This window comes from Phlebotomus argentipes, unplaced genomic scaffold (assembly GCF_947086385.1).
Source record: "Phlebotomus argentipes unplaced genomic scaffold, Phlebotomus argentipes genome assembly contig_6, whole genome shotgun sequence".
Classification (NCBI taxonomy): Eukaryota; Metazoa; Arthropoda; class Insecta; order Diptera; family Psychodidae; genus Phlebotomus; species Phlebotomus argentipes.
This window is the reverse complement of record NW_026776145.1, coordinates 1,862,601-1,878,825: the sequence shown is the minus strand read 5'-3', so window position 1 is coordinate 1,878,825 and position 16,225 is coordinate 1,862,601. Positions and strand designations below refer to the sequence as shown.

The window sequence follows — 16,225 nt, the reverse complement described above, 5'->3', positions numbered from 1 at the left end:
TCATCCTAAATCAATGTAAAAGATGGTGTGTGTCTCCACTTAGAGAACCGGTTGTTCCCTGGCGAGTTCACAGCTGATTTTTTAAGGTTAATCTTGAGAGGTTTATTCCCTGTGGTTTCAAAGGTCCTATCAGATTATATAAAACCCTAATTCCCCGAGCTTTCCCGTTCTGGGGTCCAAGTTTTAGTGCTGAAATGAATGACATAAAGACCCTCAAGAATCAACAGAGGGACAAACATCCGGGTTTTGATTCCTACTTAGAGTGCATGACAAGGAGTTTATTTACTGGATTGGCTGCTTTTGCTTTCGGTAAGTAGTTAATATTCCCAAATAAGTATAACGTCACTGAATCCCGTGAATTTCAGGATTCTCAGGGACGTACTTTTTGCAAAAACTTCTGCAGAAGCACCTGCCTTACAAGCCCAAAATCTTCATTCTCACGTCTTCCATCGTGGGATCTGGAGTTGCCTATAAGGCCACTAAGGATAGAACACGGGCTTGCCAAGCAGCCTGGTTAGCATTTGAAGACAAACACACCGCTCTTAAGAGTTCTGAAGGATTCGCAGATGATTAATACAATGCTACGTTCAATAGTTCTGCGATCGCTTAGAATCACTAGATTTCCACGGTTTTCCCAGAATCCGGGAAGATGGACAAAACAAGGAGTGCTTTTTGGAGTAGATGTAAGATCCAAATACATATTGTCAGGAATTAAAGGTGGACAAAAGAAGGGTCGTCAGTCGTCTGCTGATGAGGAAGATGAGTTCGAAATCATAGAAGACTTTGATGAGAACATGATTGATAAAGATGAAGAGTACAACTTTATTGCCAGCAATGCTTTGCACATCACTCAGAACATCCTCAATGAGCAGTACATTTTACTCATTCAGCCCTACATCAAGTGGGGACCCCAGAAGTCTCCAACATCGCCGGAACTAAAGATAGATGAGGCAGAAGCTCTGGTGAGATCTGTGCCCAGATGGCATGTGAGGAAGACAATGAAGGTGCCTCTGGAGACTTTCAGCAAAAAGACTCTCTTCGGCAAAGGCAAGATTGAAGAGATAAAAGCGACTATTAATGAATTGAGGGCTTCTGGACGCGCAGTCACGCGGATTTTCATCAGTAAAGGAGTAATCCATGGTGTTCAGAAAAGATTTCTCGAGACAACCTTCCATCTGCCCATTTTAGATCGCTACTCCATGGTCATTCAGATCTTGAGGCTTCATGCAACGTCTTCTGAGGCGAAATTACAAGTGGCCATGGCGGAGATTCCCTACATTTGGGGCCAGACAAGACCCAAGGATGCGATTGTAGGGAAGCTGGATGATTTGGTGTTGTCGGACGCCCAGAGAATTCTCCTGAGCACTCGAGAAAGGAAGCTAAAGAAGGCGCTGGAAAACGTCAGAGCTCAGAGGAAGCTCTTGAGGAAGAAGAGGCAGAGCAGGAACTTTCCGGTTATAGCTGTTGTGGGGTACACAAACGCCGGAAAGACTTCTCTGATTAAGGCTCTAACGAGAGAAGTTTCTCTTCAACCACGGGATCAGCTTTTCGCCACTCTGGACGTCACTGCTCACGCTGGAAGGCTTCCCTGTAAGCTGGAAGTTATCTTTATGGACACTGTAGGCTTTATGTCTGACATCCCAACTGAATTGCTAGAATGCTTCATTTCTACCCTCGAGGATGTGATGCTAGCAGATGTTATTCTCCACATCCAAGATGTTTCACATGGAAACTGTGCGGAACAGCGAAAACATGTGGAAACCACACTCCGTGAGCTCGTAGGGAAATTTAGCGAGAACCATGAGCTCGACAATATCATAAATATTGGAAATAAAGTGGATAAACTGCCAGCAGACGGAGACATCAGAGCCAAATTCCCAGATCTGCACATGATCTCTTCGCACACTTTGGAGGGAGTGAGAGATTTGCTGGACAACATTGAGACGATGATTCTGCAGCGAACCCAGCGATCTCATATCATCATAAAGGCTTCAATGGGTGGCGAAGAAGCGTCGTGGCTGTACAAGAATGCCACTGTTGTGGACACAGAGGCTGATCCCGATGATAATCAATATATGAGACTCCACGTAGTTATCGCCGACCACACCTTTCAGCAATTTAAGCACCGTTTCTTAAGAAATGGCAAGAAATAGTCGTAGTGAAGATTAAATGCTAGTTTCTTACAACTCCTTATTTTGCTTTACAATTGCCGAATTCTTTAACGACATTGTCTTGGTCATTTCAATGATATCCTCATAAGGTGGACAAATTGGCTTTTGCACCGCATCCTTCCACTCATACTGACCCACTTCATTCGCTGGCAATGAGTAGGACATATCGGAATCATAATTGTACCGCAAATCTCCGGACACGATGAATGGAATTAGTTCCTTATTGACTTCGGACTCTGTCTCCTCCATGAGGATCTTCACATCGTCGATCATGGGGTTTATCATCTGAGGGACAAAGCCCTCAGGTGGATTGTACTGCTTGCAGACCACAAAAGCCTCTGGAATAGAATAAATCAGAAAATATCAATGAATGCAAAATTTCTCAAAAACACAATTAATTTCTTACCGAGGCTGGAATTTCTTGAACTCTGAGGCTTTGTAATAGACACAGAGTCAAAGAAGATGTCCAATTGTGAGTACAGAAGAGTTGTATCCTTCCCTCTAAATATCTTGGCCACAAAAGTCCCTCCTGGCATAAGAACATGGGTAGTTATGCTGAGAGCGGCCAGAAGTAACTGAGACTGAATGTACTCATCGATGTCATGCAGACCAGTCACATCCGGAGCTCCATCACATACGACCAACTCTGCCTTCTTCTCCCCAAAATGATTAATAATCGCCTGAGCAGTGCTCAGCTTCGTGATGTCACCCTGTATTTGAGTGACTCCCGGAAGAGCTGCCATGGCCTGCAGATCCACCGCTATGATATTGACATCCGAACTCTCCGCTCGACCTTCGTAAAGTCTCCGAGAGAGGACTTGACTCCAGCTTCCGGGAGCAGCGCAGAGATCAACTGCTCGAGTGACTCCTGAAAATGTTTCACAATTAGGTTATAAGCAGACGCTCGGTTATCTTCCTTACCATCGAAAATTTTGAAGGTTTCATCAATTTGCAGGAGTTTGAAAGCACTTCTCGCACGCCATCCTTCTTCCTTCGCCAGCCGGTAGTAAATATCTCGCTTGTCTTTTGATGTTTTTCCCATGATTTCTCAATTTCTCACGAGGAGCTCCAAACTCTATACAAAAACAACAGTATAACAGTGATTATAACGCAAGACTTGCATGATAGTCAAATCTGTAAAGGGCATGCAAGTTCCAAAATATAAACAACAAAGAGCTGCTAAATATCAGCTGATCATTGTTATTTAGAAAGACGACATTCCCCAACTAAATCCAGACTTTACTGAATATTTGTGTGTTTTTCGGGTCTTGTACTTTATGAAAATGGGTGATAAAGAGTCATCGTTCACCAAAGATATGCGCAAAGCGACTAGAAATGTGCACAGCATTAGCGATGCTCTTGTTAACGCGAAACTGGCTTTCGGTGAGTCTTATCTTTGTTTACGATTTTTCCAAGGATTTTTCTTAAGCGAATGACTCTAAATCTTGATGTTACGTTTCTCAGCACTTTCGGACGATGGGGTTTGGGCGGATGGACTTCTGATTTTCTATGAAGTCTTCAAGTTTCTCGAGAGAAATGTCCCAGAAACGATCCTTCCGGTGGCTTTTCATCGACGGACTGCTTTCGAAAAGGATTTGTCGTTTTACCTTGGGAAAGATTGGGAGAAGAGCTACCAGATGAGGAAGGAGGTAGCCAAGTACGTGGAGCATCTGCAGAGCCTCAAAGAGAGAAACGCGATGCTGTTGGTGGCTTATGTTTATCATCTGTACATGGGTCTTCTGTCCGGCGGTCAGATTCTGCAAAAGAAGCGACGACTGGCCAAGAACTTCACCTCCGGTGTCGATGGGGCTGAGAATGGAATGGCAGTGACAGACTTTGGAAGCGTCCCAATTCATGAGCTGAAGACAAGGATGAGGAGATTGATTGACCAGCTGGCGCAGAGCTACAGTGACGAGACGAAGAGCCTCCTCATTGAGGAAAGTGAGAAGGTCTTCCAGTACAATAACAGCATCATCAGAACAGTGAAAGATGTGAATAAGGTAGGCTTGAGAAAGTTTCTTTGTTTCTCTGGTCTATTCTTTATACTCTATCTCATATACAAAGTCTTTACCACGTAGGAATAATTACATTATGCAACAAATATAGTGATTCAGAAAGTAGTATTTTTGATACAATCACTCTCAATGCTGCGTGGAAGAGATTTCTGAACAATATATCCCAATGAAGGTGTCCAACAGGACATCAGTGTCCTCAATATTTACATAATTTTGCTACATATGAGTGCTTCTCGTCTCAGCTGTACACTTACACTATGTACATACAATTTAACATTTATCTAACAAGTTGTAAATGAACGCGATACATATAACGTTTATGCTGTAGTAACACATGACCTAAGGCCTCATCAGTATTTTTCTACACAGCGAATCCATTGCAATAATCTCTATAGATAATTCAGAATGCTTTCCGTTCGCTAAAGTTGATCAGTATCACATGAAGGTTTCCTCGAAGGTGTGCTGTGGAATGACTCAATTCTCTTGGGTAGGACTCGTGAGTTTGGTCGCGTAGGCATTCGCCACTCGGTAGATAAATTCATACTGATCCTGCGTCCGAATAGCACTGGCTCGACCTCGACGCACGTAGTACACAATCTGGGGAAGATCGACGGATCTCGCGGGCGCCTCAAGTGTCCTTAAAGCTATATCACAGGCAATGAGTGTGCCTGTCCGACCAGTGCCAGGAGAGCAGTGAACAGTCATTGGTCTGGAAGAGAAATGGGGGATTAATTGAATGTTCTATCACTTCATTTGCTGCTCCCTGTGAGCGCTATCTGATAAGATTCTTATGATCCCAGAGGTCTGATAAGAAAACAACTGGGTGAAAAAATTCCCTATCTCAAAAATTTAATCACTGACTCTTTGAACTGTTTTTCTGAATCTCTTCATGTCTTGAATCTTCTACTCACCCTTGAGTTCGTTGAAGAGATTTGCTCTTATCCGCGACATCTCCGTTGGTCTTCGTCTCATCAACCGCATCGCTTGAAACGTCCTCGCTCTGTTCCGGCAGCGGCGTCTTCAAGTACGTCCTCGCCTCCAGCAGCATAGCAATCGCACTCGATTCATCCGTGGGTATTCCGCTCTCTGGCCACTGATACCAGAAATGCATGATCTCGCGCCAAGTCTTGGTGGCGGAGTTCTTCAAGTGGATGGTCGATACAGCGTACTTATCCTTCACCTCTCGATTCTTCAGTGTCACATGGAAATCTCCGAAAATCCTATTGCAGTCCAGCACTGAAGATGGAGGCAAATACTCTGCGCACTTCTCGATGCCGTTCTCAGTCAAATCCGTCGCCATGATGATCACTCGCGAGCTCTGCTCCCATATCATCCGCCAGAAGTCGATGATTGTGTTCTCCATCGGGGCCTGACAAGCAATGTAATGATTGTCTGGATCTTTTGGTCCTTTCACGAAGTTCGCATTGATGTACTCGGTTTTTTCGTCCCCGTTCAGCTGTTTCAAGTGGACTCTGGTCTCTGGGAGTGGGACTACGTTAGCGTACCTAGAATTTAGAGGATAGAGTATTAAAATAGATTTACAGTCAAGAATGAATTACATTTACCTGTTCTTGTCCTCACATCCTTGGGGAACTTCATCCACTCTGGCTGTAACAAGGGGAATTTCCTTGAATTCTTCGTAAATCTTATCCTTGTCCTGGGCAAACGAGTCAAGAGCTAATACTGTCAAAAGATTGCAGCGTAATCCCTGCAAAATGAATAAAATTAATTAGATTTATAGGCATAACAACAATTCCAATAAGAATATTAGTTGATCTTACAGGATCTTCAAAAGCTGAATTTCCATAGGATCTTTTGGACAGGCGAAGGTTGTTTCCCTTCCTACGGACACTGTTGTACACAGACACATTATCCAGACTGTACGCATCCAATCCCACTGGCCTACATCTCTGGCCATAAGTGAGCTGCTTCTGCCTCTTCCTCAGAACAACCTACAAACACAGAACACATTCTTAGTCAACGTGTACAGATTACGAGCAGAGATAAGACTGTCATTACCAAAAATCCCACCAAGACGATTACTCCAATCACCACAATTACGCTAACTGTTGCCGCAATTATCGTGTTCACATCGGCACCTTCTTCTGGCATGGATTGACCTCCATCCTCTTGGCCTGGCTCAACTGTAGTCAACTTCTGCTCGTCGCGGGCCGTGGAATCAAATAGTGGCTCATCAGACGCATTCCAGAGATTCCGATTGGACGTGGGGAAGGGCAGGTACTTCACCTCATTGAAATCTTCAGTTGACTTGAGCTGATCACTTCGTTCCGTTGAACTTTCCGTTGTGCTGCCTTTGTCAGTGGTCACCTCATTCTCCTTTGTCTCAATTGTTGCGGATTGATTGATGTCGGATTGTTCAGTTGGAGTGACCGTTGGAATCGCATTGGAGATGGTCGTGGGCTCCTCACTCGTCACCGTGACAGTCTTTGTTGAGGTCTTCTGTTCTTCACTAGAACTCTCCGATACTGGAGCCTCTGTAGTCGTGCTGCCCTCGTCAGTGTTGCCGGCTGGAGCTATTGTCATTGGATTAGTAATATCACTCGTGGTGTACTCTACATCTGTACCGCCTCCGGTATAGAGAGCTGTGCTTGTGGCTGAATCTTCATCTTCAGCCACTGTCGTGGCGACACTTTGGGTAGTTATCTCCATCTCAATGGTGGTCTCTGTTGGCTGGACACTTTCACTCTTCTCACTTTCCTCCTCATCCCGCGCCACTAAATCATAATTCAAGACCGGCGCTCTTTCTAAATCGTTCATTGTCTCACTTGGACTTTCTTTGGTGGCGCTCACTGAGTTCTCAGAGCTCTCTTTGGCCGGCTGCTGTGTCGTCATCAGCACAGAGATTACATTGTTCTCCCCGGCCAGCTGCTCTGAGGTCGCCTCACTCTTATTCCCTGTCATCTTCTCCTCCAGGTCGCCACTGGGCACCACTGAGCTGTTGCTGAATTCGTTGTTTTTCATGATCTCCGTCCAGTCAGCCAGCAGTTTCGTGGCTGACGTGGTGTTCACCCCAATCCCATCGGTCAGACTTTCGGAAGTCTTGTTGAAGAACTGATTGAATTTGCTCTTCATGTGCTCCACACTCTTCATCCCAGCCAGAGCCCACACTTCTGCTGTGTTGGGTATGTTGAGATTCATATCGGATTCTTCCGTGGGGGCGACATCGTGCCCTTCAGCGCTGATGATCGCCGCCCGGTGCTGGCCGGTGGGCCTCAAATACTTGGCCCTCTTCTCTGCACTCTCACTCGTCGCATTGGCGTCAACTTTTCTCAACTCATTGGTGCTGATGTCGTAGTTTTTGGTCTCTATTTCGCCATTGTTGTAGTAGAGAGATGAATTCTTTTCGCTACTTCCATTGTTATTCGCTTCAGTGGCGCTCAACACCAGATTAGTCAAATAACTACCTTCCGTTGTGGTCGCCACACTTTCTTCTTCGCTCCCATCATCATTGACCACCTTGTCCGAGCGATACATCTTGTGTAGTTCATCAAACTCTGGCGAAGATGGTGTCGTGAGGTCCATTTCATCAAACATCTTCTCGTAGTCCTTCTCATCGGCTGCCTTCTCACTTTTATCGTCGACATCAGTTTCTCTCTTTGCAGGGCTAATTGCATTTTCTCCGTAAGGTGATGTGTACCTATCAATTAAATTATACAGCTCATGAATTAATTCATTTTTCAAAGTTTTACTGGTCGCACTAAAACATTATATTCTACACACAGTGCAAACTCGTGGAGTTGTAAAAGTAAAAGCACATGATCGAAATTCTTTGTCAATTCACACAAAAGTTGTGAAATTTTCTTTGTGAGAAGATGGAAAAAAGAGAAAGAAAGTCGCTTTACTAGCGAAATTTTCATGAATTTGGGGCATTAAATCTGCTTTGCGATTTTCCTCGGTTTTTACTCCAGAGATTCAAGTTAGCGAGACTTTCAATGGTTCGTGAATTTCATGTAAATTGGGTCTTTTTTGCAATAATTCCTCTTACATGCAATTATCATGTCTACTGAGCGAATTATTTCTAATTCGGAATGTGTGGTATCAAGGTAATAAAAATAGTCTGCAGGGGCGAATTAACTTTTTTCTCACACGAAATGAGCAAAGATTAATTGGAATATCACGATTTTAAAGTATTTTAAATGTTCCTCGTATTTTGAAACTCTTGTTCTCCTGATTTATTTGATTTGGCAAATTTACACCGAATAATTTAATTTATGTTGGAATTGAGTAAAAAAAAACACTATTTCAGGCTGGAAAATATGAATTTACTATTTCAATTGGAAATATGAGTCAGTTGAGTGGCTTTTTTGTCATGCTTTCAACCGAAATTTGATTTATCGATTTATTTGTAATCAATGATTTTCCCACATTTCAAGACATTTATATTTTTCCCTCCTTTCGTAGTGTGAAAATGTACCAATTCATCATTTTCTTGATTTGGTGCGCCAAAGCCGAGCATTTAGCAAAAGCTAATCGCAGCTTAGGTTTAATTTCACTGCTCGCACTTAATGATCTTTCTTTTTTTCCGTCAGCGTGATTCTCTAATTACCTGCTCAAGTCAAAGACAAACGGCTCGTCTGTTGCGTTAGGTAACGCTTCCGTTGAACTGCCATTGACAATTTTCTCCTTTTCCGAGTCAGCGACGCTCGCTGGGGCGTCCGTGGTGCTCCCAGGTGAAACTGCACCGCCGCCTGAGCTGCCACTGGCCACTGCACTCGATGGCTCTGGAGATGTGATTTCTCTTTTGATAGTGGCCGCACTGGCGAGGAGTGCCAAGTGAAACACAGCTAAAAGTGAGATCCATACTGGATCACAATTGCTTCTGTGTCGATTGCGATGGGCCATCATTCAGTGCTGAGTCTATGCATGCCAACGAAATCTGAAAGAGGTGCCGGTGGAATACAAATGATATCGTTAAAATCAATTCTCGTTGTGACACACTACAATAGTGTTGTTTTGAATGAACCACTTTATTCATTTAGTGAAGAGACTCTCCACGCGGGCTTTCTGGGTAATCTTCCAAAGACGTCGTTTTGCAATAATATGAGCCAAGGATTTTCATTCAAGCGGCGCAATTTCAATTTAATTAACAAAGTTATATTATTAGACGGCATAATAAGAGTTGGAAAGGAGTTTCTGTGGCGACTATTGGCGAAGATTCCCCACTTTTTTCTTCTACCTCCGGCATGACAATGGATTTCTCGGGTTAAAGTAAAGAAGATCTTCGTAAATTCCATTAAATAGCCGTGATATACAGTGAATTTGTAAACAGCAGAGCTCACACGATGATCATGAAAATTTTGGTGGTAAACAAAGACATGGTATTAAGTTCTTAATCAAATATTATAGCAAACAAAGAGAAGGGGGATTTCTTGAAATATGTTATGTTTTTCGTTATGGGAAAGGTTCATTTTTTCAGTTAATGTAAGCTATGGAGCGTCACTTTACGTGCAAAATCACCTTGATTGCCGTGACTTTGAACGATATCGATAGGCGACTTGTGCGCCAAAAGAATACATTATTCACGGGCAAAGGAGAAACTGACATATTTGGTCTATGCATATGAATTTTCATGTTGGAAAATTTATTAAGAGTACACATGGAAATTACTGCCAACACTGCACGCAATGAATCTCCTATTTAACGTCTATCTGTATCGCTGAAGGTTACCTCTGTTGGCAGAAAGGTTCTACAATACGTGGACACTACTCTTGAAATTGATTACAGTATACTCTAGTAATTCCGCCTCACAGAATATGTAAATAAGTCAATTCATGGTGATTCACACTACTAAATTGATTGACTGGCTTTATATGAAAAAGGAGATGAATTGAAAATAAATTATGTCACTCAAATACTGTGCTGAGGCACAATTTACCCTCATTTTTGCATCACAGAACACAAAGAATTTTATTTATACCAACTCCTTGGAAATTCATAAAGTATAAAGGCGTTTTGTGTTGCGTCTTTTCCCACTTGCGTGATTAATAAATGAAATGTAACTTCGAATAGGAGAAAATGAGAGTTAGTAAGAAATGGCAAAGCAAGCATTAGAGACGTTATTATTCTCTAATCAGAAAACAGTTTCTTATCGCTCTAATCTCAAGCTCCAAAGATTAGAGGACAACAAAACGAAACCCTGTTACATGTAATTGCCTCACATGCAAAGAGAGGAATTCATATATGTGGAGATGTACCCAAAAACACGCGTAAGTTAGAAATCTTGTTGGATGATCGAGCATTGATTTGATGTAATAGCGAGGAATGTAATAGAAAGAGGCAGAAAAAAGCACAATCTTCATGTGTGCAACTGTTAATAATTCCCATATTGCGTGCAATAGAAAATCCTCCCCGTTTTATCTCACGACTATGAGTAATTCCATCAACAGTATTTTTTTTTCCTTTATACAGCACTGTTGTTGTGTGCGACAGACAAAAACCAATAGATAAATCCAGAGAGAAATTTAATTCAATGACGAATTCAAGAGGCGTTTCTTGTTGAATCAATATCTGGTGTGTGTTAAAATAATATTACCGTCATTCCATCTCTTTACATAAAAATCAGATCCATATTTAAATACTTTGAATTGATATTTGAGGAGACAACTCGTGCCTGAAAGAAGTTCCTTGCTCGTATTGACGTGTACATGTGCTCTTTCGAAACAAGAGTAATTGCATTCTTGCTTAATTAAAACGCTACGCTGTGCAGGGTTTTTCTCAAAAACTTTAATAGTTAAGCAGTTTCATTGACCTCACTTTTGTCACACTACTTACGACAATTTAGGAACTTGATATGATGAAATGTGATTCAAGTACAATTTAGAGTAACAAGGCTGAACATTTTAGGCAACTTTACCAGATTGAGATCAAGCTTTCGAGGAAATCCCCGGACGAAACTGTGGTCAAAAGGAGTTCAGTCCCAAAAACGTGATATAACTTAAGGTCATGTAAAGCCAAAACTGCTAAATTTGTGCACAGAAGCATTCTACTTAAATTATACTTGTGCTGAATTCTCTATTCTGGTGTGATCATAAAATCGACACTCTGAAAACTGCTTCTCGAAAAACTCGTTTCACCAGCACTGCTACTCTGCAAGATTGCATTATATGTATTGCTCATTGCAAGAAAGTGCTGATTTTCAATCAGAAGTCGGATCTACAGAAATATCGCTGAGTTTATACTTTTCACTCCATTTGGTCTCTCTACATTGTTATAAGCATAGTTATATTGTAGTAGAGCATTCATGCAAATTCTTTCCTTTCTCTGATAAAGTAATAATTGAAAGACCCAAATCTTCTTCGCGAGAATTTCATTTGAAATTTGCAAATGCTCTTTTTGATGTCAGAAGATATACAGTAAACAGTTACAAATAGAATAAAACTCCATAACAGACTAATAATAATCGTATATTTGCAATTATTAGAGAATTTCTCAACTTTTGAGGGTTCCAAGATGCGAAAGAAACTCTGTGATTAAAATATCGTGATGGAATTGCGAGATTAGTGGCCATTTGAAATATTCAACTATTAAGTTATCCTTTGTAATAACGTATCAGAAACAATCTTCAATATTGCCTCAATAGTGCGCATTAATTTCTACTATTCCACGAATTCTCTAGGAGTGTTCTTTGGATTCAAATGATGCTCCTTGAATACAAACTACCTAATGCGCATTGCACGAATAAATTAAGTTGTTGGATCTTCGACAATAAATGTTGGCGTGTCTGAGTCAACCTGCTCGTGGGGTTCAATCACAAGTCCATAACAGTCATGAGCCGTCCTCAAAAAGTCACCGATAACGATACACCCTCTAGGTCGCGCAGTGGCACATGCATGAAGGTGAAATGTGCTGTATTTTGAACTATACATCCACTAAAATAGGCATGAATGGCAATGAACTGATTTCGGTATTTGTTGCCTTTGCTTCTCAAAGAGACACCGAGAAGCCCGTTTCGGTGCATTGCATTGTTATAGTCTGAGAATTATTGTGTAATTAGCTGAAAATGTACATTTCCCCCATTATCCACTGAGCATAATGACAAATACTATATGTTCTCTTGCACTCAATATATATTCTCTTCTTCTCCACTGAAGACGCTCCAGAACACCATTATATGCAAACTGCATAGAGCGGAGAACTGTAAATAACGAGTTATCTTGCCTAACAGTTGATGACGATCGCTGTATATGAAGATTTGGATGATGGTTGAGAGTTTCTAGAGCGCGACCTGCATTCTCGAGACGCTCGTGGTGAGGAAGACAAGAACAAGAAGGATTTCTTGCTGACAAAATTTATGTCTTTAGCTTGTATTTCGTGACCCATTTCATGCCATCATCGCTTGCATAGCTTGGCAGTGGAGAAATTTTGTCCACATACAAAATCAACAATTGTGCCGGCTGTTTTTCGACCCACAGCAAATATGTACTTCAATTTCCATTAGATGTGGTATTAGAGGAAATAGTGTAGAAAGAGTTACCTTTTCTAAAGCAATTCTCTCGTGTCTTTCACCAACAAACAAAACAACAACGGAGAAATTCAAATTAAGGTGTTGCTGAAATATCACCGTATTTTCGTGCCAAAACATTCACAAGTAGAACCCACAAAATGTACAGTGTGGTACTGATATTAGGGTGGATTGTGTGATTTTTCTTTGGGGCGCACGAGAGCACCATTGTCTCGCAGGCAAGATCGAATCGCAGGAAGTGGCCAATATACGAATTCATGGTGTTTTGCCCAACAATATGCAAATCGAAAGGAGATTTCCGGGCAAGGCAAGTGGGACACGAACTTGGAAGCACACTGTGAATTCTTTTAGATCTAATATAATCGATTATTGGGCACAATTGAAATTTACATATAAAATAACGAAGAATGTCAGACAATTTTCTGCGCCTTTGTGAAACCATGAGAACAAGATTCATTTGGCTAGAACGTCTAGAGACCTAAGTAAAAACATTTGCAAGAATTAGTGGAAGAGAGAGAAGTTTAATGACCACAGTTGGTGTGATGTTTTGTTCATATAGCACTATTATTAGACAATAATGTTACGTTATTTTCTCTTCCCTTGAGAGAGGTATGACTCCATGTAATTGAGAAATTAATTGTAATTGAAATTTTGCGTATAATTGACTTGCCTCTAATTGCATTACATGCGGTGAAGAAAAGAGTTTTCCACTGTTGAAGAAAGGTCTGCACATAAACTCCGAATAAAAGTAAAAATAGAAATAAATCTCATACAGCACAAGGCATTATTCTGCCATGGGAAGACAGACCCGTATGGCTTTGTAGTATTATGAACATGGTAAATTAGCGGAGAGAGGGAAGTGTGATATTCAGACAAATTGTTTGAGAGCAGCCTAGACGGTATGAGATACGCTCTGCGGAAAAGAATACAATAATTGTGTGATTTATACAACAAATAGTGTGGCACTCGTGGCACTTATTTGCCCATAATTGTGTGAGGAAAATGCTCTTTCTGATAAGCGTACGCTTTCGATTATTCCCACGCTCCATCATCTGGAAAAGTGCTGGTGATTTGCACACCGTTAAAGTGCGTAGAAGTATAGACACAAAAGAGTGACTCATAGGTCGTTTCACAATGCTTTCTGTCACTTTTGGACGAATTAAGGTGTCGAAAAACTCATCAAGTTTCACCTCTCGCAGAACATTCACGTTTCGAGGCACTCTTTCACCTACTGAGATCACCTCAAATGCTCGCTGATAAGACAACAAATTGATAACTGACGGAGGTGGGTAGAATTAGTGTATTTGCACTCCTTTTCTCTTCTCATAAAACTCACAGCTTTAGAACTTTCATCCATATGAATAAATATTGGGCGAGTAAGTATTTCATTTCCTCACCCTCAATATTTGGGTCACATGCTTAACCTCCCGCTGATCCACTTTGTATCAAAATGTTATTCGGAATTTCTCTAACTGTTCGCCTATAAGCACTATCAAGCGGAGAAATATCCAATTCAGGCCCACAAGACTGGTAGTTTTATTCCATGCTTCTGCCACACTATACATCATCGAACAGGTGACTATTAATAACTCAAGCCAAACAAAATATGAAACATTGCTCATTCTACTCTCATTTACTAGATAGCGCACTTCGAAGATTGTTTATCACACATATCTTCATTGCTTTTTATATGAATCAATCGTTATCGAAGGTCATTTCCATTATTCCTCACTGCAAAAATTTGCCGTGATAATTTTCAAATAAATTTAGTGGTGACTTTTAGCAGGTTTTACGAGAAAAACTTTTCGAAGGTAATTAAAAACTTTACATTATTATTGAGTATTTTATGGGATATTAAGCTTTTTGCATCATTTGAGAAAGAGCTATAAGGTGAGATAATAGCTTTTTGTCTAAACAAATAATTATATGACTCGATTAAAGATGTTTTTCATAGTTTAAAGCTGATAAAAGTGTAATCACTTGTATCTAGAATCTATAGTTAGTTTTGGTATATTGAAATTCAGCTATGGCGCAGATTATTGCTAGCAAAAGAAGCCTTAAGCTAACCAAAATATGCAAATTTCTCCCTAAAAATTTATTATTGTTGTATTGAAACAAAGCAAAAACGTCACAACTTTTGTAAGGCACAGACAAATCGACTGAGTTTATTTATTCTATATGTCTAGTGTTAAATTTCCAGACTTCAACAGCTCATCATGAAATTCTCGAATAATTCCGTAATGTCTTCAAAATGACTAATTCGGAAGTGATCATGAGGATGATGAAAAATTGCCCATAAATTCAAAATTCAAGGCATATTGTGAATTATAAACCTACTATGAAACAAACTTTTCTCACAGTTTTTCTCCACTTTTTATCTCGATGCTTTTTGAACTTCACTGAAAACGTACTTTATCGACTTTCTGACTTTTAAATGCAAATCAATCAACTTTATTGCAAGAAGTGATAAACTTGAAACAAGTTTGTGAAGGTCTCGTGTGCTTCATGCAAATCATAGCGTCCACCTCTTCCTCTCTGGAATATTTTTGGCTTATGAGTCCTCATTTTTCCGATGAATCCATTCGAGAAGTTCTTTTCTTTCTTCAGCACAACAGTTTTGTGCTTTTTTCTGGCAACTCTGGCGAGAGTGCTGTGCATTGTGTGATTTCTTGCTCAACTTCGGGCGGGAAATAGTGTGCAAAATTTTGCAATGCAAGATTGTTTGATGCTCGAGTCGGGTAATGATAAATAAATAAATATAAGTCTTATTTTGTGCGATTCAGGAAGTTTCAATATTACACCTCGAAGGTGCTTACATAAAATGTCTGATGCACATACACAGAGATGGATGTTTGTTGGTCAATCATCTACCTTCTCTACCTGGCGCGTGTGTGGGGGATTTGAGAAATGCCTCGCACACACGCTCAACGCCGATATGTAGTGGATTGAACTGTTTTTTACGTAAAGACTTGTTCGTTATGTGCGGAGAAAGAAGGCTATTTAGAGTCACTATGTCAGATAAGCTACCTTAAGTTGATGTAGGTGCACCAGAGACGATGCGGATTTACTTGAAGGAGCGCCACGAGGTTTCTCAAGATCCAGAACTCCGCCAAATCCGGCCAATTCTACTTCATTGCGACTATGGAATTTCCTATGCCGAAGGTTGGGTATCCAAAAGTGAACGTGATGACGTGCAGCACCAATTCCACGGAAATATCTCTCAATTAATATCAATTTTCACAGCACACACTTGTACTTTGTCTTATCACTTTCACTGTCCAGTTGAGGATACTACAAGGCACGTTTTTCGACGGAAAAGTGGAGTCTATTGTTAGCTCGGAAGGTGAGCTCTTGCAGAGAAGTACGACCGAGCACTGTGCCAGTCACTATCCAATTGAGCGATTCGCTGGAAAATGAACTGTTGAATACTCTTAACTCTCTCTCGCTCTCTCGTCACTGAAGCAGCTCAAGTGGAGCTCCAGAGAGGCTCCATGTCTCTCCAATCTCCCACTCCAGAGCGCGAGAGCCAGAGAGAGCAGGAATTGGCACAGTTTTAT

The 16,225-nt window shown here is 41.1% G+C and overlaps 5 protein-coding genes across 5 annotated transcripts; 3 read left to right on the top strand and 2 right to left on the bottom strand.

Annotated features, from left to right (window-relative positions):
* The first annotated feature begins 74 nt into the window (after positions 1–74).
* LOC132256386 (transmembrane protein 141) lies at positions 75–695 on the top strand. The gene is made up of 2 exons (XM_059752765.1): positions 75–309; positions 366–695. The coding sequence occupies exons 1-2, from the start codon at positions 195–197 to the stop codon at positions 572–574; spliced, it is 324 nt and encodes a 107-aa protein (XP_059608748.1). The 5' UTR covers positions 75–194; the 3' UTR covers positions 575–695.
* On the top strand, positions 585–2,196 carry LOC132256328 (putative GTP-binding protein 6). The gene has a single exon (XM_059752681.1). It carries the CDS (start codon positions 795–797, stop codon positions 2,151–2,153), a length of 1,359 nt encoding a protein of 452 aa, XP_059608664.1. The 5' UTR covers positions 585–794; the 3' UTR covers positions 2,154–2,196.
* LOC132256353 (putative tRNA (cytidine(32)/guanosine(34)-2'-O)-methyltransferase) lies at positions 2,157–3,294 on the bottom strand. The gene is made up of 3 exons (XM_059752713.1): positions 3,093–3,294; positions 2,578–3,039; positions 2,157–2,509 (listed from the first exon to the last, which is right to left on the bottom strand). Exons 1-3 carry the CDS (start codon positions 3,211–3,213, stop codon positions 2,181–2,183), a joined length of 912 nt encoding a protein of 303 aa, XP_059608696.1. The 5' UTR covers positions 3,214–3,294; the 3' UTR covers positions 2,157–2,180.
* A 67-nt stretch (positions 3,295–3,361) lies between these two features.
* Positions 3,362–4,249, top strand: LOC132256361 (heme oxygenase 2). Its single transcript, XM_059752726.1, has 2 exons — positions 3,362–3,554; positions 3,636–4,249. Exons 1-2 carry the CDS (start codon positions 3,449–3,451, stop codon positions 4,247–4,249), a joined length of 720 nt encoding a protein of 239 aa, XP_059608709.1. The 5' UTR covers positions 3,362–3,448.
* Positions 4,168–16,083, bottom strand: LOC132256280 (receptor-type tyrosine-protein phosphatase gamma). Its single transcript, XM_059752613.1, has 7 exons — positions 15,696–16,083; positions 8,754–9,083; positions 6,206–7,844; positions 5,968–6,138; positions 5,752–5,894; positions 5,098–5,691; positions 4,168–4,895 (listed from the first exon to the last, which is right to left on the bottom strand). Exons 2-7 carry the CDS (start codon positions 9,050–9,052, stop codon positions 4,661–4,663), a joined length of 3,081 nt encoding a protein of 1,026 aa, XP_059608596.1. The 5' UTR covers positions 9,053–9,083; positions 15,696–16,083; the 3' UTR covers positions 4,168–4,660.
* Between the last annotated feature and the right edge of the window lie 142 nt (positions 16,084–16,225).